At 37.3% G+C, this 24,951-nt stretch overlaps 3 protein-coding genes across 3 annotated transcripts; 1 reads left to right on the forward strand and 2 right to left on the reverse strand.

The window, feature by feature from the left end:
• The first annotated feature begins 4,507 nt into the window (after nt 1-4,507).
• On the forward strand, nt 4,508-5,248 carry LOC114530531 (alpha-(1,3)-fucosyltransferase 11-like). The gene has a single exon (XM_028552100.1). It carries the CDS (start codon nt 4,508-4,510, stop codon nt 5,246-5,248), a length of 741 nt encoding a protein of 246 aa, XP_028407901.1.
• A 2,859-nt stretch (nt 5,249-8,107) lies between these two features.
• On the reverse strand, nt 8,108-17,253 carry LOC114530585 (neurotrimin-like). The gene is made up of 6 exons (XM_028552164.1): nt 17,169-17,253; nt 14,369-14,698; nt 11,937-12,191; nt 10,681-10,959; nt 9,644-9,712; nt 8,108-8,460 (listed from the first exon to the last, which is right to left on the reverse strand). The coding sequence occupies exons 1-6, from the start codon at nt 17,236-17,238 to the stop codon at nt 8,333-8,335; spliced, it is 1,131 nt and encodes a 376-aa protein (XP_028407965.1). The 5' UTR covers nt 17,239-17,253; the 3' UTR covers nt 8,108-8,332.
• An 886-nt stretch (nt 17,254-18,139) lies between these two features.
• LOC114530604 (zinc finger protein 729-like) lies at nt 18,140-24,811 on the reverse strand. The gene is made up of 6 exons (XM_028552194.1): nt 24,739-24,811; nt 23,454-23,532; nt 22,844-23,016; nt 22,369-22,432; nt 21,271-22,180; nt 18,140-20,924 (listed from the first exon to the last, which is right to left on the reverse strand). The coding sequence occupies exons 2-6, from the start codon at nt 23,464-23,466 to the stop codon at nt 19,292-19,294; spliced, it is 2,793 nt and encodes a 930-aa protein (XP_028407995.1). The 5' UTR covers nt 23,467-23,532; nt 24,739-24,811; the 3' UTR covers nt 18,140-19,291.
• Nucleotides 24,812-24,951: the final 140 nt, after the last annotated feature.

The following is a 24,951-nucleotide window of genomic DNA, read 5'->3' on the forward strand; positions in this document are numbered from 1 at the left end:
CCATGATGCATCAGCCTTAGTCATTCACTCCAGAAACACAAATGAACTTCCTCCGAAAGCTTTCAAAAATTTAACATGGATTTTACACACAAACGAGAATCCTATTTTTACACCTTCCCTTCGCAACCCTTACATAATGCGGCAGTTCAATTATTTGACCAGTTATCGACTAGATTCGGACTTTCCGTGTCCGGGATTTTTGAAGCCAAGTTTAGAACCGCCGCAGCCGTTTTCAGAAAAAACAGGATTGGTAATCGTGGCACTGAGTCACTGTGAACCTACACGAACACATTATATTTCTGCTCTTATGAACTACATAGATGTAGATTCATATGGTGCGTGTCTCAATAATAAAGAAGGGTTGAAGAGGAAAAAGAGCAATTCAAGGCATGCTTTCATGGAAATGCAAAGGAATTATAAATTTAGTTTGGTTTTCCCAAACGCAGACTGCGACTATTATATGACTGAAAAAATATACAGTGCACTTTCAGCTGGAAGCGTACCTGTTTGGTTAGGAACGGATAAAATTGACGAGGTTCTTAAGTGGGGTAATTTGAATAAATCCGTGATTAAAGTAAAGGATTTTACTTCACCAAAAGCATTAGCGGAATATCTGCTAAGACTGTCACAGAACGAGAAGGAGTACAATAAATATTTAAAGTGGAAGTACGAGGGTTTTCAATTCCCAAAGGAGTATTATACCTCGCCAATAGGGCAGTGGTGGGACGGACTACCGCTGTACTGTAGGATATGCATGAAGATTGCGCAGGATCCACAAGGACATAATGGATTGCCAGTTGATAAATGTGATGGACAGCAAAAGCGAACGATTAAAAAGTGGATAAAAAATTGACATGCGGTGTAGCAAATATAAAATTTTCAAACAGTTATAAATGCTCGAACGTATAAAAGTATATAAGCTATGAAAAGTAAAAAAATCACTTGTTCAAGTCTATTTATCAATGACGAACTAACGTTATTTGCTAATGCGTCCAACACGGAAGACATCTATCAATTATTTCAAAATAATTTTCCACAAGCTAATCGCACCTGTATACCTAAAATATCCACCAAATGAGTCAAATGGCGACTTTCGGGGAAATCTCTTTCTTACCAGACATTGGGGAAATTCTAGAGAAGATACAACTTGGACTAAATGATAAGGTTATTACACTACGTCAGTTTCACTAACCGTCGTTTGGCATTCCGCAGCACATCACACACGCGTGGTAAAATGCTATCAGGGTAGTGTCGCAGCTCCTTCAAAGAATGATTTTCATTGGCTGAAATTTACAATACGTTTCTGTTTCAACCAATAGCATAGCTTCGTTCTTTAGAAAGCATAGAAAAGCATTATCCAATTGGACGAAAGCTTCCGAGCACTGCGACATGTCCCTGCTATCATGGTCTATTCATACGTTCTAAGGGCGTTGCGCTATGAAATTTTCCTTGCGACTTGAAATGCATGCAATTATAATTTTGACGGATGTTAATATTATATAGTAAAGAATTTTCGAAATGCTAAGGAAAGTTAGCAAATCGTAAACAACTTAAGGCGGATTTCCACTTACAGCGAAATCGTTCGCTGGCGAAATATTTGCATATTTTCTTTTGAATTGAGAACACTCAAGTCGCACTAGTTTATTTATGCTGTTTAAATTCAAAAGAAAATATGTTAATATTTCGCTAGCGAACGATTTCGCTGTAAGTGGAAATCCGCCTTTAAGATGTCTCAGGGGTAGAATTGCATTGTGACTCGGCAAGGAAAGTTGCGTAGTGTAAAGGCCGTTTTCCACTTCAACCGTATCGTAGCGAAACGTAGCGTATCTCATTGTTTTAAAGTCATTAGTTCTGGTCGAATACTTCGGAAACAAAGAAATACGTTACGTTACGTTACGTTACGTTACGTTACGACACGGTTGAAGTGGAAAACCGGCCTAACACTACCTTTCCTCTTTGTGGCGTTTAGATGTAGTGTTGACTTATGGCTTTATGCACGAGACAACTGTTCTCTGCCAACTACGACAGATTCCTACTTCAAAACACACCTTGCTGGTGTGTATGGCGAACAAGTTTTCCTTGATTTAATTACTGGTGTGTGTACGCGAAAAATTTGACAATTTTTTCTTGATAAGTTTTACGATAGTATATATATATGTCGAGTATATCAGTTTTACGACGACAGTATGAGCCATAAGATGACGTAAAAGACCGAATCTCAAAACAAACAAAAATGATAAGACTTCCAAAAATCGCTCTGAATTGGTTCTAAGATATTGTTACGCAGTTCTCATTGACAAGGAAAACTTGTCAATTTTTCGCGAACACACCATGCAGCTAATAAAACTTGGCGAGGAAAACTTGCCCGTCTGTACGGGGCTTTAGTCTAAAGGCATTTTTAAACTTAGTAGATTGCACGTAAAATTCAAATATATATTTTTTAAATATTTGTTGCATTTCAAGGCAACTAGTTTCTTAGGAAACAGGGAGTCGTCTTTAAAATATTTTCCCTTGGAACAGCTTTTAAAAACAGACGAGTTTTACGGTCAAGGTACACGGAATGTCATCGACGTACTTCCAGCAGTCTTGGTAAAATGTGGATTCGACATGTGTTGCACATGTCATTAAAATTCGGAGAAATTTGGTGCACGCGTTGGCAATTAAACGCGAGATCTTTGAAACTTTGGATTTTTTACCGTTTTGGGAAGCCGAAAAAGTTTCCTTGCATGGCTTGCAGAATTCAAATTTATTCTGTACATGCACGAATGAAAATTAAAGCTAAACTATTTTAATGTTAGCGGAGCCAGAAAACATTAAAGTAGCTACTTTGGTGTTGCTGACAGAAAGTTTCTACAAATATTACCTGATAACATGGAGTATTTTCAGCCCGGTTTGAGCTACCCGGGCTGAAAGCCCAGTATAGACGGGCAAGTTTTCCTTGACAACTTTTCTTGACCAGTTCACTTAACTTGCATGCTCGTCAGCTCGTGTGTATAATGCGAACAAGTTTTCCTTGCCAAGTTTTATTTGCTCGTGTGTACGCAAAAAATTCGACAAACTCTTTTTCTTGACGAGTTTTACGATAATATATATGTCGAGTAGATTTTACGACAATATGATAAAATAAGTATACGCGACCGAATCTCAAAACAAAAAAAAAAGGTGATAAAACTTCCAAAGACCGCTCAATTGGCTCGAAGATATTGCAGCTTCTTATACTGCGCAATTCCTTGTCAAGTTTTCCTTGACAGTCGTACACTTAAAGAATATTTATTTGTTGAAAAGCTGGCATGACTAGCTTTTGAACAAGGCTCCTTGTCAAGGAAAACATGTCAATTATTTCGGGTACATGCACACTAGCATAAAACTTGGCAAGTGTTGTTGTCATGTAATCGTAAACAAACTTAAACCCGTACAGAAAACTTCGCCTTGACAATGCTTTTTCGTTTGTTTATTTCATTTTTATGTGCAATTATAGTCCCTAAAAGGTCAAGCTATTGTCATTCGGGATTTTTAAGCGCTCGAAGAATCGAAATAGGTCTACTACCAGCCTTTACAAACTCAGCCTGTTCTTAAAATAATTCAGCCTGGTCTTAAAATAATCCTGCTGAAACTTGCCATGTAATTGAAAAATACTTTAGGCCCAGTTTGCCTGCCGGCTGAAAAGACACCATGCAGTTAGCTCCTAAGGGTACTTTATAGAAGAATATACTTCAAACCCCCCCCCCCCCCGCATAGTCATCACACTTTTTTTAATGACTCCGCCTGATATTGCGCACATGAGTGATATGTATCAGTCGGATTTAGAAGACACTCGAGTGGCTACATAGGCCTGTTTTTGTTTCGTAATTCAATGAATCGAAGTTTTCTTTTTAATTCAATGAATCGGAAGCTTTCCGGCGTTACTAATCAATCAATTCTTTGAAATTAGCAAACGCGACCTACGATAATTGATGCAGTTGAAGATTTTTAAATGTTTACACTATAATCTATATACATGTCTTGGTCTGCGTTTAGAGTGACATTTTATGGATTGTTTTTCTTGGCCTTCGTCGGTATTTCAATTTTCATCTTGGTTGCGTGGGAAAGCAGTATTAAAAGGGCTATCGGACTGAATATAAACGAAAGACAAGGAGATGGAGGAGATGGAGAAAGTCTTCGCGAGAAAGGTAAAAAACATGGCAAAATAGAAAATAAAACACCGTATCAAAATTTCGAATCAACCAAACAACAAAAAGTTATGGTTTTATACTGGAGTAAAATATTCAGTGGAAAACCGCCCGTCAATTTAAAACCCGGAGATTGGCCATATTTCTTAACTGGACAAAATTGTCCAATTAAATGCGAACTTACAATAGACAAAAGTCGCGTCCATGATGCATCAGCCTTAATCATTCACTCCAGAAACACAAATGAACTTCCTCCGAAAGTTTTCAAAAATTTAACATGGATTTTACACACAAACGAGAATCCTATTTTTACACCTTCCCTTCGCAACCCTGACATAATGCGGCAGTTCAATTACTTGGCTAGTTATCGATTAGATTCAGACTTTCCGTGTCCGAGATTTTTGAAGCCAAGTTTAGAACCGCCGCTGCCGTTTTTTAAAAAAACAGGATTGGTAATCGTGGCACTGAGTCACTGTGAACCTGTACGAACGCGTTATGTTGTTGAACTTATGAACTACATAGATGTAGATTCATATGGTGCTTGTTTGAAAAATCAACAATGGTTTGTAAAGAGGGAAATGAGTCATGGAGAAAATTCCGTTATGGAAATGCAAAGGAATTATAAATTTAGTTTGGTTTTCCCAAACGCAGACTGCGACTATTATATGACTGAAAAAATATACAGTGCACTTTCAGCTGGAAGCGTACCTGTTTGGTTAGGAACGGATAAAATTGACGAGGTTCTTAAGTGGGGTAATTTGAATAAATCCGTGATTAAGGTAAAGGACTTTACTTCACCAAAAGCATTAGCGGAATATCTGCTAAGACTGTCACAGGACGAGAAGGAGTACAATAAATATTTAAAATGGAAGTACGAGGGTTTTCAATTCCCAAAAGAGTATTATACCTCGCCAATAGGGCAGTGGTGGGACGGACTACCGCTGTACTGTAGGATATGCATGAAGATTGCGCAGGATCCACAAGGACATAATGGATTGCCAGTTGATAAATGTGATGGACAGCAAAAGCGAACGCTGGAAAAGTGGATGAATAATACAGAATTGAAAAATTTGAGATAATTAGTTAAACGGGGAATTGATATAAAAATAGACGCATCATCATGACTCAGACCGCTCAGTAAATGGTATAGAAATACGATTAGCCAGGTAAAGCCATGGGCCAGTTTATGACAGCCCAAGGACTCGTTTCCATCGCATTTAACAAAATCTTTGCGGTTATGTAAATAAGAATGTCAGTTTCTCCCAGGTATTTCCCCTAAAAACAGAAAGGGAAATTCCTTGGAAACGAGGTTACTAAGAGTATGGAATTTACTTGAAAATATTTAAGTACCACTTTAGAATATATAATCAGATACGAATATAATACGTAGGTCTTTAGGAGAAGTTTGATGAGAACTCGATAAGTTTGATGACATCTTAGCGCCTACAAATTTAAGTTTGTGCTCCATCCACGCCTTGAAGCCTTGCGCTGGTCGTCTCTCATACAGTTGCCGCGGCCAGTCACTGGCCGTACTGTATAGCAGATGTGTTGTTAAAAACATTTCTATGTATATTTATACGCACAGCAATATGTAAGCTAATCCATTTATCGGTTGCAAGTTAACGCTGCTGCAAACGACAGCATAATTTATAGCCATCTAGTTCGTACATTTCGAATAAAAAGATAATAAATAGTCGGGTTTTTCAGTCTGCGGAATTCGACATGCGTGGTCGTGTGCAAAAATTCCATTGTGGTTGATCTTTTCTCCATGCACGTGCGTGGATTTGTAAGCTCGGTATATTAAATGAATTGAGAAGCCAATAAAAATACGTGCTTTTATAATGTGAGTGTATAATTCGATGAATATATCTATAGATTTCCCTTCATTGTGAATTAATGCTAAAAAACAAAAGCTCTCGCGAGTCTCGTCTGCGGCAAACACATGCATGCATTAGATCTGAGACTGTTGAGCGAAATGCCATTAATTGGCATTAGTCCAACCAAAACCCACGTCTGCTGCGGTGGGTCTGTGGGTGGGTTTAACAGTCAAGCACATACATATACACTGATGCACTGAAAATTATTTTGTCACCGAAACCGCATATTAGAAATTGCCAAAATCAATTTGATACCTGTTGAAGTGATGCTGATGGAAGACAACGTTCACTTGACTTTCTAGTTTCTTTCATGACTGCATGAAAATAAATTTCTAATGAGAAATTTTAATTCCCCATTTAGATACTTGTTTTGTTATCTTCTGTTACGATTTCCCAGCTAGAACAATCACGTTGTATCAACGTGTATTAATGTTCGTCGAACGCTTGGATAACGTTGTTTTTTTAACGTTGGGTCAACGTTTTTTTGTGAACTCATAGGAACGTGGTATATTAACGTTAGGATTAACGTTAAAGCCCGACTTTAATACGACGTCCGTACAACGTTCAACTCAATGTTCATATAACCTAATGTCCGACGTTAATGCAACGTTCGGCCAACGTTTAAACAAAACGTTAAGATAACGTTGGATATCAAGGTTGACTGGACAACGTTAATTATTTCGGGATATTTGAAAATTCCTGCAAATTCGTTTGCGAACTTGCGAATAGGACAGATAATTTATAGTGATCAGCCGTTTCGTCAATTCACTAGAAATGTTTCAATCAATGACATAAACGGTCTACATGTATTCACAGGGAAAAATGTCTCCAAAAATGTCTCCAAAATTGCAATTTAATTTACACAACACAGTATATACGTTTTCATATTTCATTAATTTAATTCAAATTAAGACAATTTAATAGAGATGTTAAAAAGAAATTTTTGTTCAAATTTCTTTCACTACTTGGTCAGTTGGGTAAAATTTGAGTAGAAATTTGAGTGGAAATTTTACATTATTGGATAAAAATCATAAAACTGTCGAATTGATTGGCTATATATTGTTATATAACTTCAGGATTTTCAGACTGATCACGAGTACTTAGCCGGTTTAGTTGACGCGTGTTTATAATATATATATTATATTTTATATATAACATTTCCAGTAATCATCTAGCACAATTAAGTCAAGATACAAAACTAGCGTTTGTACAAGAATGCTTTGATACACCATGCAGTTGATTTCAATACACCACAGTACTTAATAATGATCTTATCTAAAACCTTGTTGGTAACTGAATTTTTACTTAGTATTCACTGTTAATAAGAAGTATACTTGTAACTCACGTATAATGATGGAAACAGAACTGATCTTGCTTTGGTGGGAAATGTTACGTCAGTGATCACCAAGGACGGTCAAAATGGAAACCAAGCAATTGGTATAAGTTAATAAAAGGTAGAATCCAAAGAAATAGCTGCATATGAACTGACTTTCAACAACAGAGCTAAATTTCTTTATCCATCAGTGACATCTTTTTGACCAGGTAATTCTCGCAGAACGAGATGGAGAGAATTGAACTATGTGCTTTGAACATTGCATGTGAACATTGTTTGGCCTCCAACACAAAAAATAGCCGACAAATGCTTCAACTCTTTTTGTTTTAGATGATTTTAGATGAAAATAAATGAAATTATTGTTTTTAAAGTTCCGATGCAGTCATCCAGCTTGTTCTGAAAACTATATACTAAAAACTTCAACTTGAAATATTTAAGTCATGCAATATAACTACTTGAAAATCTTATCATAGGCATTATAATAAATATATAGTATACAATTTATGAATTTGGTTAGCGACTTAGGGGCTATTTACATAGGCCCGGTTACCGGAGATTCAACGAAGCCGTGAGAGGACTTTGAGGTATTGAAATAAGTCTTTCTGACACCGAACAAGGACATGTTATTGATGTGGTGATTATACGACTTCCAAGTTCCAAGATTATGTTATCTGGTCATGAAATACGTCTTTCTGACACCGAACAAGGACATGCTATTGTTGTGGTGATTATACGACTTCCAAGTTCCAAGATTATGTTATCTGGTCATTTTGATACCTCAAATCGTCTCACGCTTCGTTCAATCTCGGGTAACCGGGCTCATGTAAACAGCCCCTTATTTGGCTATCACTGCATGCGGCAGTCATTAACTCATTAATATGTTAAATTTGAAATATAATAATTGCTCAAGAGGACCGGCATTTTGGCGTGAAATGTCCTGCCTTATCACATCTTCAATGCAGAATCAGAAGGTTTGCCAAGAAAAACCACAAAAAAGTTAACAAAAGATGTGAACCATGGCACTCCGCAGAACCACCGTCAGCAGATGCGTTCTTCCAAGTGTCAAATGTCACAGGCGACACTACACAGAAACGAAAGTTAAAAACTAACCGAAATTACGTAAATATAACTTGCATCAGTTGTAAAATGTAAAACCAAATACGAAAGAATGAAAGAACAGGCTTCTCAACCTTGTTCCAAGGTCCCCCATGTAGAACGGTCTAAATGCGTTGCAACCACTGAGTTGCAACTGATTGAGTATATACTTCTGGAATGGATTTTCTTTTCAGTGCAGTGAAATGGATCGCAGATGGAAAGTCATAATTTCACACTAACTTCAAATAGGGAATGCGCCCATCTTAGTTTTCCAACCCCCCGTGTTTTGGCAAAAAATCATCAATCATCAGTAAAAAATCATTCAGTTTTGGGCAAAAAATCCAGTTTGGTTATCGGTTGCACGGTTTTGAATAGTTTATGTATATCAAGCATGCATATATATATGCAGTAATATGAAGACACCATGCAAATGATGTAGTTACGGTTGTATATGCATAATGTAATTATATATCCATGGTTTGCATGGAGCAGAATTCCCACTTCAGGTTTATCGCTCTCTCCTCCGCAGAGGCTTCGAATGCAAATGCGCTAGCTAGATTTTTAAAGATGACCGCTGAGGGTTTATCGTCGTCACGTTAGGTAATTAGCATATGCAATCATGTGAAATTTGATTTATAAGGCTTTTACACCAATTTCATTGTTGAGCAAAGGTATCCGTTAGATAAGGTGATTACCAAACCAATTTTTGGAGTAAATTAAGTTTTTTTGGGAAAATTTATTTTAGTGAGGGTGTACTGTTTTAAGAGAGCACACGTGAGGCCAGTTTTGAACGTCGTTTTCTGCCGCCTGTCGCATTAAAAAAATAAACAATCAGCCGAGACATTTTATCAACTATTGTCAATTTTAAACTGCTTCGCCGGGCATCAGGAGCAATGTAGCCAGTCCAAAATAAGCGGGAAGGTCTAACTATATATGAAATACACAAGCGCTATAACACAACATAAATTTTGTGTGGCGAGGATGGTGCATCGTTGGACTCATTGCATCAGAAAACATGCGAGACCCATTGAGGATGGTGAAACCGAATTCAGGTGGTGAAGTGGTAGAGTGCGGACCCCTAAAGTGGTAGTGTCCGAACCCCTATTCCACCCATGACTATGCCCGTACACGAGAGGAAAGATTTTTTTGAGCTATTTAAAATTTCATACCTGTTACAACCCTGCGGTTTAATGTGTCACTTGTTGATGTTAAATCGCCTTTGAATTGTTCGGATTGAGCTAAAAGAGATTATGACAGATGATAAATATAATGGTATACGTAATAGAACGAATAGGAGTGCAATTAAATGATAAATTTGTACGCGAGAAACTACAAAATGGCATTAATTGCACGATTTAATTCGTTCTATTTTTATTACTTATTATAATTATAACATAGAAGCAAAAAGACAACGGGGAAGGGGGGGGTGTGGGTGTAGTATTGTTAATATTCATATCCTCATTGGGATTAAACGTATTCAGTCTCTTGCTCTCCAATGCCAAGGATAGAATATTAACTAGAAGTTTCACACGGTGAAGAAAGCCCGATCACTGTAATTCCCGCTATACACGACGCAACTAGCAGAGCTAAGCTTGATAGTTTTGTTTTATATCCTTTTATAACAAGCCGATTATGATAATTTGCAAAATTTAAGTGCTGATTGGCAGATTGGCTAGGAACTATGTGGACCATCCCTCAGTGTAGAATAGATAGTTGAGGTGAGAAGCGGCGTTTCCTCTTCGTCACCGCATCATCGACCGACCTTATCTGCTCTCAGAAAGGTTTGATAGAAAACAATAGATTGTACAGCTCTTGTTACATTTCAGATTTTTATGTTGAAAATGATTGTATTGTTCATTTTTCTTTCTCCACCTCTCACTTTTGTTTTACTCCACCCCACACATTCCCATTTTTTTCATTTTACCCCAACATTCTCTCTTCAGCCTCACTATAAATAATGACCTGACCCAACCTATATTGAAAGACCCGTTCACACGCGTTTTTTGTTGCGATTTATGTGCCATTTTCATCTTTTGATAGATGTGAACGAGTGATTAGTTACGAGTGCTCTAATGTGTACGAGCTCTTATTTGAACATCCGTAACTAATTCACTCGTCCACATCTATCGAAAGTAGAAAATCGCACATAAAATCGCAGCACAAATTGAAAGTGTAAACGGGCCTTTAAACTAAAAAATCTTCTAACCTTTCACATAAAGCCTTAGAGATTTATTCACACCATGGCCCAGATCGGTCTCAGGTACACATGTATAATTTCCAGAATCTTGCAATCTAACGCTCGATATCAAGAACACGCCCGTGTTGCTCTGTTTCATCATTAGTTTGCCATTGCGATAAAGTTTATAGCTTTGAATTGGCAAGACATGATTACGCGCAACTTCACATTGCAATTTAAGGTCTTGGTATTGCCAAACAACACCGTCCAGTGATCCATTATGAAAGAATTCTTGTATACGAGGCTTCTCTAAAGAGAATAATGATATCGTAGGACCCGAATTTTGCTGCGATTTTCTTCTTTTGATAGATGTGAATGAGTGATTAGTTACGAATGCTTGGATATGCACAAGGTTCAATTTGAAGTTTGAACACTGATCCGTAACTAATTCACTCGTTTATATCTTTCAAAAGAAGAAAATCGCAGCAAAACTTGCAAGTTTAAACGCGCCTTTACTCTACAAAAATTATGTATACAACAGTTGATACAGTTTTAGATTGCTAGCAAATGAAAACGGATTAGATTGCAGTCTTAAAACTGCACGTGCTAAGTGTCAAGCATCCCATCTTAATTATAATGTATTTTAAAAGGGACCTCTCTTTTCATTTTGGCAACACGCCCATGCTCTAATCCCGGAGTGCCCAAAGCGTGACATGGGTCGCTTGCTTATTTAGAATCGGAAAAGCTTCGCGCGATCCAAATACCTATACGAGTCAATATAAAAATCTCACATCAAAGCCCCGTTTACACACGGGTTTACACTACAGTCAATTTATATCGGCACGGCCAAAACGGGTTTCCGTGGCCATTTCATCCGTGCTTGCATGAAAACTTGTAAAATTGGGTGTACGCCGGGTACCAATCTAGTTTAGCTGTTCCAAAGTCAATTTATTGATTTAAAAAACTTGATAAATGCTTTGCTATGAAAACCATCATCATGTTGCAATGGAGGAACGACCCTAAATTACTTCGCTACTGCTTGCTTAAGTAAAAGAACAAAAATACTATACATGACAATAACGATAACACTAATAACTAATATAATGGCTATGTGGAATTAAAATAGAAATATTAGAACATGGCGGCCGGACTGTATGATTTTAGCTGTGAGGCTATACTTAGGGATCCGAGCTATTTACTAAAACTATCTTGTAAAGCTCAATTATAGCGTCTTATAGAACCGTAAAATTTTAGTACACGAAGCTCTAGTGCATCTGTTGACTTACCATATACATTTATCCTTAAAAATCCTTCAGCGACGCCCATGTAGTTTTCAGCAAGGCAAATGTACTCGCCAGATTGGGATGTCGCTACATGCTTTAGTTTCAATAAATAGCTTCTAGCAATAAGACGATATTGACTTAAGCCAGCGTGAATCCAGGAAACATTAGGAGATGGTTGGCCTTGTACATCACACGCAACTTTAACCGAGCTTTTTTCGAGGACTGCAATATCTTTTAACGGTTTGATTTTCGGAGCAACTAAGAAATAGACGTAATAAATTAGAGCCTGTTATTGTTTAGGTTAATAGTCGCATTTTGCATGGTCGCGTCGAATGCAATTCGAACAATAGAGAATGAGATGTTAATGAAGCTTAATAAGGTTTATCAGCTCATTACCATTGTGTATTCAATGCATTCGAAATGCATTCGACACGACGAAAATGCGACGTACAACCATAACCTGGGCCTAAGTCAAGTTCTCATTAGTCACCGACAGTCGGCCATGTATTAGTTGACGAATAAAATTTATTCAAAATAAGAATGCACTTCTCTATGTAACAGACAAAAGCATACGCCGAATGTCGCTGACCTACAGGGTGTCCCAAAAAAAACGAAAACTATTGAAATCACCCATAACAATGCAATTGTTGGAGTTTGAATGCCTAAGCACTCTGTTGGGACCCACAGGTGTATAAATGTTTACCATACTCATTTTTACGTATGCATACATGATGCAGTAAAATTTGCTTATTCGCAAAAATGATATTTATTAATCAACAATATTTACAATTTACAAATATGGATAACATTATTTAGATGTGCATCTCAAGGACCATGACCTTCGACATGTCCCCTTTCTCTAGCAACACAAAGCATTTAGCATTTTATAAGTTGCATTAAATCCCCACGGGCTGAAATTCGTTAACACGGCATTCAAATTTTAACAATGAGTGATTTCAATAGTTTTCGTTTTTTTTGGGACACCCTGTACAGGGTGTATCAAAAAAAACGCAACCACTTAATATTCATGAATATCCTCTTTGTTCTACAACACAAAAGACGTTTGGCCCCTGGAATGCGAGAAAGCTTGTAATCATATTCTAGCGGGACAATCGTCGGTAAACAAAGTCGGGTGCGTAAACCAACGAGCAGAAATGAAAGTATTTAACGAGTAAAATTTTATTTACAATTTATTTTACAAGGTCGACAGTTAGCATTCAAGTTATCATGCACGACAATAAAAGCTCGTTGTTCGGTTGTAAGCTGCACCATTATTAGTTTAGCTGATTAATTTGACCATTAGCAGTTGAACTGTACGATTAGAAGCCATTTTAAAATCCCAGGGGCATAAAATCTATTGAGCTTATGAACAATATGAATTTTAGAATATTAAGTGGTTGCGTTTTTTTTGATACACCCTGTATAGATGAGAAACAGACATTTACAAAAAAAACATACTTCAGCTGTTTATCTATGAAGACTATTATCTTTGATCCCTTGACACATTCAATATGCACTATTAGTTTAATACTTTAGTGCATATTTCATAACAGTCCTAAGTAAAGGTAATACCTTTGTTTGTGGTGAAATATGAAATGTTTGTGTCAGACAACGGATTCTCAAATAAGTACTAGTTATACGTCGCGTTTTGTTTGCGTCGAATGTTATTCAAACAATAGATAATGAGATGATAATGAGGGTTGCCATATGGGATCGCTCATTCTTCAAGCTAATATCAATCTGGAGTTTTTAAAATTCGCGACTGCGCGAATTTTCTAAAGCCGTTATTTGCTCTTGGTTCAGCTAATCACGAGCACAACGACTATAAACTGTATGCATATCAAAAGCAAGCAACCTCGTCCCAACCATATTTTGCCCCTACGCGATGGTCGCTGGGTCAGCCTAGTCCCTAGGCCTCTATACGTTCTTTAGTACGCGATCTCATTAATATACGCACGGAACAGCGTGCAATGAGGCCTAGCCAGGTGATCTGGGTATAAAGCTCAACCAATCAGAAGCCAGATCTTCGACAAAACTGAATGATAATTTCCTTCATTGCATATGGCTTCGACACTCGAATATATCAAGTAATTTTATTTTATTTATATGAAAACACGTTTATTTTTTCCCAACTGTAAATTAGAATTTAAATTTTTCACCCTTTATACTATTAGTTGGAAGAATAGGGACAAATAACACCAGGAACATGATAACTCAGTTTTGTCGACACGCTTTATGACGTCATGATCTCAGATCAGCTGGAGGGACTAGGTTGTGTGATGGCACCCAAGGATCCCAGTATCTTCACTATAGTTTTCGGCTCCTTCCTATGGCTACGCATTTTACGGTCATCGAACATGAACTAACATAAATTATATATGAACATGTCCCCGCCCCATTGATTGACGCTAGCTATGCCTATGGTAGATGAGTACCTCCAATTTTCAAATGAATTCTGTAGATGTCATCTGAGCCGTTTTTAAAATAAACATTACATACATAGAATCCACTATCATTAACTCTGACATTCTGCAAGATTACTTTCGTTGAATTATGAAGTGCGACGCGTCCTTTATAACTTTCGTAAATCTTGAAACCTTGACCTTTGAAGCGGTGCATAAGAAGTGTTCTTTCGGATAAGTTAGGAGCCGAACTATAACGGAGCATTGTGGATAGACATGAATCGTCGCTGATACAAGGGATTTCTACGTCTGAACCAACCGTCTCGGTTTGAACACGATAATCTGATGAAGATAATGCTAATACTAGAAACATGAAACGAAAAATTAGTCATATGGTCAAAACGGGATGAGTGGCAATCTCGGCCGAATGTACTTCATTGACAAATGAAGTACTTTATTGTTTTATTTATTTTTGGTATATTATTTATTTATTGAAGTATTTTATTGTTTTTCTTTATTTCTGAGCACCAACATCCATCACCGACTGTCGGCGACATACGAGAACCAGTCGTTAATTGTTTGTGCTCAGAAATAAAGAAAATTCCTTTAAAACAACAAAGTACTTCATTTCCCTTAACTACATCTTTTGTAAATTTCGGCCTTAAGACCAGTATCGACAATGCGGTTCTACCACCAGTAGAGGATAATGGATCATAAGATACGAAATTTAAACTGCGACATTAAACTGAAGCCACAATCAGTTTCAAAAGTCTTGTGACATGTAAACAAACAACTCCGTTCTGCAATAATTTACTTTCCCTCCCCCTAATCAATGTCAGTATTCAGACCTATAAGACATGTGCAGATGTTGCTAAATGCATCAATAACATTGAATGATGGGGAAAACGGGGGGGGGTTAAACTTCACCCCCGGCCCCTTTCCCCACCATTCAATGTTATTGATGCATGTGAACAAATGATAGTTTCGTATTCCGTAACTTCCGTTCTCACTATTCTCGCTTTGATTACAAGTGACCAGGGTGCGTTTAAAATTGATTGTAGGATGGTCCAACGAGTGTGATTAGCGCAAACTTTAAACCGTCTGTAGTTTTTAAAGACGTCAACGTCCAGTACTGGCAGTAGTCAAAGCAGGAGTGGATCCAGCACTAGTGCACTAAATTGCATCACACAAGAAAACTGCTAAAAATAACCACTTTGTTTTGTAATGCAAATTTGTGCACTAGCGCTGGATCCACCCCTGAGTCAAAGTTGCATGCAAGCGCGACTTGCAACTTGCATCGTCTTGCATAAAATAACGCATAAAATTAGTCTATAGATTCACGGGACGCGAAAATGAACTAATTCATTCCACTGTAACATTTTAGAAAACAGCATGAAAACATCAATGCTAATAGCACTAAGTAACTTAATTTACTGTTTTCGATGTATAATTTTCTAGATAGGATTCCAATTATCCAGACGCTATTAGGCTCGGCTTTTAGAACTCCAAATGGAAGCTAAGCTGTAATTCCAAATTAGAGGCAGCTAGTAAATATTTACTTATGAAAAACTTCTCACGCTTTTTTTATTTAAATGAAAAGTCATTTTTGGTTTTAGATGTTTTGATTAGTAGGAGGTGGAGCACTTAGCGGCCTTTTACAGCTACGGGAGACAACTACATGCATGATAACTAATGGTAAAACGCAGTGAACAGCTGGTGGTCAAGTGACGTTTATGTTTCATTAAATTTTCACATTGTTGCAAGACTAGGATCATGACTATATACAGATCCATTATTTATAAGTAGTTATCTTCATGTGTTTCCCAAAATATTCATAAACTGGAAACGCATAGCTATAGATGGGTATATAACGCATTTAGGGTTTGTGTGGACTATAGATCAAACTTAATATATTATGGATTCTTAAGCGAAGACTCGTCGAAGGAGAGTGTTTAGAACAAATACTGAACTTTTGCTAGAAAGTAAAAGTTTATTTATACTTATTATTTCAATTTAGATCGTCTTATCCGGTAAAAGTGTATATAATATATATCCCTCCACCGTGTTTATTGCGTACACTGGACCACCCATTGCCATTGAAGATACTGCGTGTTGATAATCCGAATAGATCAACAATCAGTCTGAAAGATCACTGTTTCTAATGTAAACAATAGACAACTCAAAATAAACTATATAGTTGAAATATCCCTTAACCTTATTAGCTAGGCATAGGGTTGTAAAACAATGTATATGATCACGAATAAGTTGCTCATGTATTTGAACTTTACATCTGCAACCCAGTGAGTAGTCGTGATTTTTCATGCATGGTTTGCTTAGAATGTGTATTGCCATTGGCCATTGCATTGTTCGAGCTGAGATTAGTCGATCACTCGCCAGTATCACTCAGCGATTATTACTAAAGTGCTGAGGATAACATGCAGTTGAAAATTATAATAGTGACTTACCGATGTAAGAATTGTAGTGAGCGAATCATTGTAATTTCAGCGGCGTATATATAGTGCAGTATAATCACGCAAGTTGCCGCAGACGTGGTCACAGAAACAGGCCATGGTCATGGAATCAACTATATTATAGACAATATAGTTGATGTGGTCATCTTAATCAACTTTGTTCTTGTATACAAAAACAACGAAGAAAAAGAGTACTTTTCAAGGAACGATACTTACTTTTTAAGAGCAGAACAATACGGAGATAGTCAATGAAAGACAATATACTTTAATCACTAATTTTATATCATGCATGTAAAAGATAAAACATGCGCAAAACAAACTTGAAAAACCGCATGCGTATTTTATCATTAAACAAAACATACCTGCAGCCGGAATAGAACAGATTATGAAAGGAAACAGAAGAGAGATTTTGCCGTGAAATAATCGCGCCATTTTATGCTTAAGGAGTGCCGATGTTTTGACAACAAAATAAAAGGGCTTAATGACCTCTTTATGAAAACCAAGATAACCTTCGCTGCCAATCAAAATGACGACAGAATCGCAAACTTGGTCTAACAGACGTCGCTGGAGGAAATAAGGAAAACCTATATTCAAGTGGCAAGAACGAGTTATGCAATTATTAATTAAAGTGCCCTTATGCAGCTTTTTGGAAGCATAATAATTAATGATTTATGTCTGAAGTTTTCTACTTTATATTAAACTTTCATAGAGCTTTTCTGTCCAGGGGATTGCTTCATTTCGCAATGGGATTCACGTCCTGTTAAGCTCATTTTATCAAACATGCATTTAACAGGACAAATCGTAACCTGTTATCCCTGTGTGTTTAACGTTTAAAAGCCCAGAAATAAAAAAAATTTCTTGCCAATTAAAATATATCAAAAGTTTTTCACGCAATAAGCAAAGCCAAAGGACTGATCAATAGGCCAAAAAATTAAAACGTAATATTAATAAGAGTGTACAGGGAAGTATATGATGCATAAAGAAAATTAACACTTAACAATTATTCGCCGAAGGCGAGGTGATTATCGAGGAATATTCACCTCGACGTATTTTTACACAAGTGAATTGACACAAGAACTGCATTTGTTCGCTTATCTCTTTGTAAGAAATGTCCACAAAACGGCTAGCCGCCATTTTGAAATTAGTTATATTCACCATATCACAGCGGACAGGCCGATAAGAAACGAATGAGAGCATACTAATGATAGAAAGAAGCTTCAGAGAAAGCCGAGATATATCATAATTGATACCTCAGGAAAATATATACATTATTGATATAAAAGCTGAGGAAATTTAAATACTCTACGACTATGTTATCATAAACAGTCTCTTTATTACCACATGAATAAAATGGTGGTGTAAAATCATTTGGATACAATCATATTCGAGAATTCATACAATCACTGAAAGAATAATATTTACATAATATAAGGTACACGGTAATATTAGCTTACAACACGATTATTGGTTTTTGAGATAAACTTTCCTATTTTTATACAAGTTTAGTTACTTGTCATGGTCAATATATATGTATGAAACTAGACACACTGACACATTGTATGGACTTAGAAGCCTAATAGTTTAACTAGATAATGGAAAATCATTCTTAATTTTCAATGCAAAAATTCCCAATATCTACAATTGAAACTCTATCGGATAAAGTTACACATGCACTCGTGCTAGTCCACTTTAATAATCAAATCTAACTATTCTAATTCGGTTAAACAAATTAATGCACACCTCGCCATAGTCAAACTGTGCTCTGGAAACCGGCTAAATTCCCTATTTATGAAATTATGCAGTGGTGAATGGAAATGGTTTTTACATGACATCGAAGCGGCCGTGTTGGCGGTGCCACTTCGAAGTTCTACAGCTCAACAGACCATAAAACTTACAGATTTCCTTGTCGATTGTACCAAATGAATATGGTGAACATATGATGTTGGTAAAGCCTGATTCTTTGTGGTCGTTGACGAAGAAAATTTATATAAAATAACAAAGCAGTCGCCGACCGTCGGTGACATATGAGAATCAGGCTTAAGAACCATCATCAAATTATTCAACCATACTGTTGAATAATATATTACCAAGCAAAAATTACAGACGCTTTGTATAGTTTGCCGGGTTTTCAGATGATATCTCCATTGACTATGGTCTGTCAACAAACCTGACAGAATGAAGTGACGAAAAGTAGAAAACTTACGCAGTTTTTTAGTCTCTTTACTACTTGAAACGGTTTCGAAGTTTCAAAGCAGTATTTTACGCCGCTCAAATATAAACGCTTTTTATAGCGCAAATAAATCAATTTTAAACGTCTTTGACGCGCCACAAGTTGAACAAAAATACCCTCTCGATATAGCAGGCCCTTTAAGCAAGGACTTAGGATACAACCACTCTTTCAATCACGGAATGTTCTTTGCTAAAACTGTATTTTGCAATGTTCCTTTTTATTGGTCTGGTGCTTGTTTGGCCACCTCTTAGCTTCTTAGGAACGCCAATATGGTGATTGCGATGACACAGGTCGGCTGTTCAATGGTGTCTTTCGTTCATAGTTTTGTACGTGGGTGCCTCCACCCGGAAACGGCACACTGAACACTGGTTGATGAGGCGGGAACTGCGTTAGTCCAGATTGGTGGCCCATTGCAGTGAAATCCGATGACATCGAATACTGTGGACGCATATCTTGAGGGGGATATCCATAGGGGTACCGAGATCGTACCGTTTGATCGCCCAAAAATTCTGAACGCCGATTTTCGCCGGTGAAATTATGCCGAGTAACATCTTGGAATTCTGGTATCCAGCGTTGTTCAGGTACGCCAAGATCCTGGCTAATAACCGACTGTCTGGTGACTGGGCTGGGACTTTCTGAAACGCGGGGGGAACCAAGGCTACCTTGCGTTTCCATACTACCACGTTGATATCGATCAGCGGAATCGATATTTTCGGTACCCTGGTGGATTTCTTCACTCGGTGGACTCATTTCTCTTGGGTGCCGGTCTATATCCATACCGTGCGGTTGCAAATCTGGAGGACTTAGGTCATTGGTTAGTGGTTCAATTACAGCCGAGTTTGTTTCTCCGATATTCGGGGTCGCTTCTCCGATATTCGGTGTCAAATGTGCGCTGTTGCCCATCATTTCTGGGTTTTGAACCAATTCTCTTGAGTCTATAACGGAAGGACTATTTCCTACTTCTCCCGGAGTAATTCCGCGAGGTGTCACATCTCGAGGGATATACTCACCGGGGTTTCGTTTCGTATGGTAAATTTCCTCGGGGCTAATGTGACTAATACGTGAACTAATTTCCTGGTTCGGTGAAGATATTTCACGGATAGAGGGGTCAATTTCTCGGGGGGACTGTATGTCTATGGGAGACTCGTTGGCGTTTGTAGAGGCCGTTTCATTATGGTTTGCCATGGAGGGGCCCAGAGCACTTTCAGACCCATCAGTCGACAGAAAAAGGTCTGGGTCGAGCTCGTGTTTACTCCGTATGTGTATTTTCAAGCGCTTTGCTTCTCGCGTGCCATAGTCACACAAGGTGCAGAGATGTTTAAACGCTCGTTTATGGACATGTCCAATGTGTTTCGTGAGGTAGTCAGGGCGGGAGAAGTTTTTACCACATTCCTCACAAGTGTAAGGCTTGTCCAAGGTGTGAGTTAGAGCATGGCGTTTCATTGAGTCATTGCGATAAAATGTACGCTCACATCCGTGACTCTCCTTGCAAGTACATGGTATACAAGGTCTGTCGGGCGAATGAATTATTGTATGCCGTTTCAATTTATCAGGGCGGGTGAAACCTTTTCCGCATTCCTGGCAAAAGTGTTTTCGCTCCTTCTTTGGCGGAGTCTCTTTGGGTGGTTTTACTTCAACTTGTGGTAGGAATTGAACTCCGTGCTGTTCCTTGACGTGAGAGCCTAGTTCGCAGATGCTTAAAAATTTTCCCGAGCAGTTTTCGCACCGCAGCACGTCATCGGCACGTCTTTCTTCGTGCGCGAGAAACTCCATAGACGTCTGAAAACGGGTAAGGCATTTCTCGCATTCTTGACTTGTCTCTGACTTCGACAGGCTACCCGAGTCCATCGTTTGATTGTCATGTCCGTCAGTAGAGTTTTCATGATTGCTTAAACAAAAAGGATCAATGTTAAATAGATGAAATATAGAATCAATATTGCTCATTAATACGTATTTAAAAACACACGAATGCAGAATAAAGCATATTTTCATTTCTTGATTTTTGTTGCGATCTCTTTAGATGGATGTAATCGAGTGGATAAGGTATGGATGTTTAAACAAGAGAAATTATACACAGAGCATTAACAACTATTCACTCGTTTGCATCCGTGGCTGACTACGCCACTTGCTCTCAGGCACTCTAACCCCGAATAAGATTGTTCAGTCTTCTTCATTAATTCGAAAAAGGACGTTTTCCTTTCGAAGACATCCGATTCTTTTCCCTCAAACGTTACCTGTTAGTAAATCCGCTTGATTCAGATGAATAAGCTATAAGTGCAGAACCGTCATCCAATGCATCCGTTTTTCGAAGGACATCCACCTCGTTAGATGCTGTTGCATTCAAATGAAGAGGTGAGGAGTGGGAGTTGGCATCGCCAGTGGAAATTTCATCCGTCCTTACAACTTCAGTGACCCCAGTTTCATTCGAAGAGTGATATAGAGCTAAAGATCCGGAGGTCTCTTCATCCGGCGAGCTTTTCAACGCTAGGGTGTTAGTCAGTGGGGTTTTTACCGCACTTGCTGTTTGAGATGGGGAGAGTGGGCCTGGTTTCAAGGATATTCCGTGCGTGTTCATGTGCAACTTAAATTTATCTAAGCGTGTAAACGCACGAGAGCATTGCGTGCAATGGAAACGTTTTTCCACTGCGTGAACGTAACGTACATGCGTTCGCACGTCTTCGGCGCTCTTGAAAGACTTCGTGCACCCGGGTTCTTCGCACCGGAAGTTCTTCTCGGTCACGTGGCTCAACTCATGTTTGCGCAATTTGTATTTGTCCGGGAAAATTTTGCCACAAACCGCGCAAAGGTTGTTGTGCTTTGCACGCACCATATGCTGATTAAGATCAGCTTCCGTGTAAAAACCACGACGACAATCGACGCATTTAAAAAGACGCCCGTTCGTATTGGGAAATTCTGCATGACACGATTTGCACACATAGACAGGATGCTTGCATGATCGTTGCATTTCTGGTGAAACCAGAGCTAGAGCGTTATCAGTTGAAGTGTCCTGAGCGGTAGACGTGTATAAAGTATTTACATTCAGTTTTCCCTCTGGGCTGAGAAGTTGTTCGCTCTCCAATTCACGAATCGTTCGCTTGATGAGCTTTTTGTCTTGCTTCCTCGGATATTTTCTCTGGGAGTTATCTAAAATAACAGTTCTTTTGTGTAAACGAATCGATCACATCCGCAAACAAACAGCATTGAGGTGCATCTGGTTATTTACATGTACACCAAATTTTCAAATTCTCCACTATCTTCACCAGACACGTACCAAAGAACCCTTAATTCACCTAGAATAACGACTGTCCGGTTTTTTAGCTATATTAACTTACCTTCAGCATCATTCAGTGTTTCATTCATGTTTCCTGCTGTAGCATTTTCATCTGTCTCATTCTCCTTCAGTAAAACGAGAAAAATAATTCAATTGACGTTTATTTATCCTTTGAAAATGTACACTGCCCCCCACCATCGCGCATAACTTCGGCATCGGAAGTAAAACACTGGATAAAACGGTGCAAAAAGGTAAATACGAGGTACTCAGATTGGAACTCAAACTATAGGTGCTGCAAAAGAACCTCCTATTATCAAAAACAGTGACAATTTTAAACAATTACTCTAACATAGAACTTCATAGCATAACAGAGACCTATGATTTAGTTTCAATCAGCTGCAATTATCTATAATCCAGAAATGCCTTGGCAATACACAGTTATATGGCAACCAAAAGATCAACTGGTAGACCTTAGACCTTAGTAAAACTGATAAATATAACCTTAGATAACTGTTTAAAAAAAAATCTGGAGTTACCTCAGATGTTTCTTGAGCAGAATGTTTCCCAACTATGCTATCTTTCAATAAAACCCCTCCAGGTGATTTTTTCTTACATATGTTTTCTTTCTTGTGTTGTGAGAATGCTGATAATTGAGTGAAGTATCGTTTGCATGTTCCACACACAAAAATACACAAATCATCATCACATTCTAAACATAAAAAATAATTATCCTGTTTAATCACCATTAAACTTTGTTCTGTTCTACGCACTTATTCATGCAGTAGAAAATGGAATATTTGTTGGTGAATAAATTATCAGATATGACAGATAATACCAGATAGTGTCATAACAAAATCAACTTTGTTAAAATTTCCACAAAGTTAAGATTCAGTTAAGTTAAGATTCAAACAAAATTTGTTGTGAAAATGTGAATATCGTAACATAATATCTCCATAATAGACCTTCTAATATTGAAGAAATAATGGTTAGGTCAATCTAAATTTGAAATATAACAGTAATCAAAATGTTTTGACCTTTGCTGTAGATAAAATACAGCATTCAAGGTAAAAATATATATTAGCCAATCATCAACATTATTATTTATCAAAATGTTATGAAAAACTCATGCAAATATGAATCTCATACCAGAAAACATCATTCAAAATTGATAGATTCTAAAAATCGGGGATCAATTCAAGATATCATAGATGACAAGAAAAAACACCTAGAGAATGAAATATTAGTAATGAGATTTTAGTAATTTCAAAAATACACAATTTTTAATATTAATGGAGATGGCTGTTAGCCAGTTATTTAGTCATAACAAAAGGAAAGATCTGTATTGAAAGTTGACTTACTTTTTCCACCTTAATACTACACATTGATTGACATGCATGTCATGTTATTAGAAAATTATAAAGAGGCACCCTACATAATACACAGGATTCTTATTGATCTTCAGTGCAAAGGATAATTAAGGTAACATATCTCTTGGATGGAGTTTAAAATCATATGCCAACAATGGTTTGTGCTAGTAATTTGGTCATATGTTTTTTGGACCAATGACCTCCACAAAACACTTTGCTTTCCATTAGGTCTGAGCAAAAAAGTGTTTTTTTATATGGTTAGTAACAAAGTCTTTCTGTTTGTAAAACTTTTAAAACAGAAAACTGTTAAATGAACTTGACTGTTGATGTGCATGAACACCATGTTTCTCTATTGACAGGTTACAAAATGTTTCATTGTAGACCGTTTGCCCCAAAAAGCCAGTTAACATGACATGATGTTTTGTGCACTGGCAACGAAATGGTTCAACTAATTGGCAAACCAAAAAAAATTGACACTAACAAAATAACAGATCCTAGTTGTATTATTTTGTGATCTTGAAAATAATGTTTTATGATTAGGACAGCATCATAGTATATTATTATGAATTTTATCACAATCAAGGTGTTCATTACATAACAAGTGATCAATGACCTCTATCAAAATTACATGTTTATTTGGACACATATATACTTATGTTGTTCATAATATTTGTAAATTAATTACACATCACATCTCAATATCATTTTTAAAACGATATATAAGGCGACCAGAATGTTAGACAAAAAAGTAACAATTATTTCATGTTGAAATTTAATTTTAAAAATCACAATAATCATTTACGCTATGTTTGATTCATGACAACATAATGATAGCAATTGTATACTTAGTGATCGTATACAATCCCATGCTTAAATTTTTCAAGTTAGCCAGAATCAAATGCAAAAAGCTAGACTGTTTATTCTATTTTCGAATAATTTCCAGCTCGATTTTTCACAAATGTTTTAGCGCCTTAGATGACAAAAATACATTAAATTGCATGCTCCAAATAAACAACGCACGGTTAACGCGATGCAAACTTTCGTCAAAAAGATATTTCACTTACCGATCATGAAAACAAACAAGAAATAATCCAAGAAATAAAATCAGAATTTCCTAGCATTTAATTCTGCCATTTTCAAATTAAAAGAATTGATTTCATCAATTAGTACCCAGGGCTAGGTGCTTCGTGCATGTTTGCATGATCCGGGGGGGTTAAGAAGAAAAAAGAGGGGAATTGGAAGGCAGTGAACTCAAATAATGACCCCGCCTTGCGAAG

Source organism: Dendronephthya gigantea, unplaced genomic scaffold, assembly GCF_004324835.1.
Source record: "Dendronephthya gigantea isolate DGI-Jeju-01 unplaced genomic scaffold, DenGig_1.0 000064F, whole genome shotgun sequence".
Classification (NCBI taxonomy): Eukaryota; Metazoa; Cnidaria; class Anthozoa; order Malacalcyonacea; family Nephtheidae; genus Dendronephthya; species Dendronephthya gigantea.

Excerpts from the sequence above, each read along its gene's own strand:
- LOC114530531 (XM_028552100.1), top strand. The coding sequence starts at position 4,508 with ATGCGGCAGTTCAATTACTTGGCTAGTTATCGATTAGATTCAGACTTT.
- LOC114530604 (XM_028552194.1), bottom strand. Across the intron at positions 22,433-22,843 it reads CTGCTCAAGAAACATCTGAG|GAGAATGAGACAGATGAAAA; the intron begins GTAACTCCAGAT and ends GTTTTACTGAAG. Across the intron at positions 20,925-21,270 it reads TCAAGCGGATTTACTAACAG|CAATCATGAAAACTCTACTG; the intron begins GTAACGTTTGAG and ends TTTTTGTTTAAG.
- LOC114530585 (XM_028552164.1), bottom strand. The coding sequence starts at position 17,238 with ATGGCGCGATTATTTCACGGCAAAATCTCTCTTCTGTTTCCTTTCATA. Across the intron at positions 14,699-17,168 it reads CTGTTCTATTCCGGCTGCAG|TATTAGCATTATCTTCATCA; the intron begins GTATGTTTTGTT and ends TCATGTTTCTAG. Across the intron at positions 12,192-14,368 it reads AATTCATTTGAAAATTGGAG|TTGCTCCGAAAATCAAACCG; the intron begins GTACTCATCTAC and ends TCTATTTCTTAG.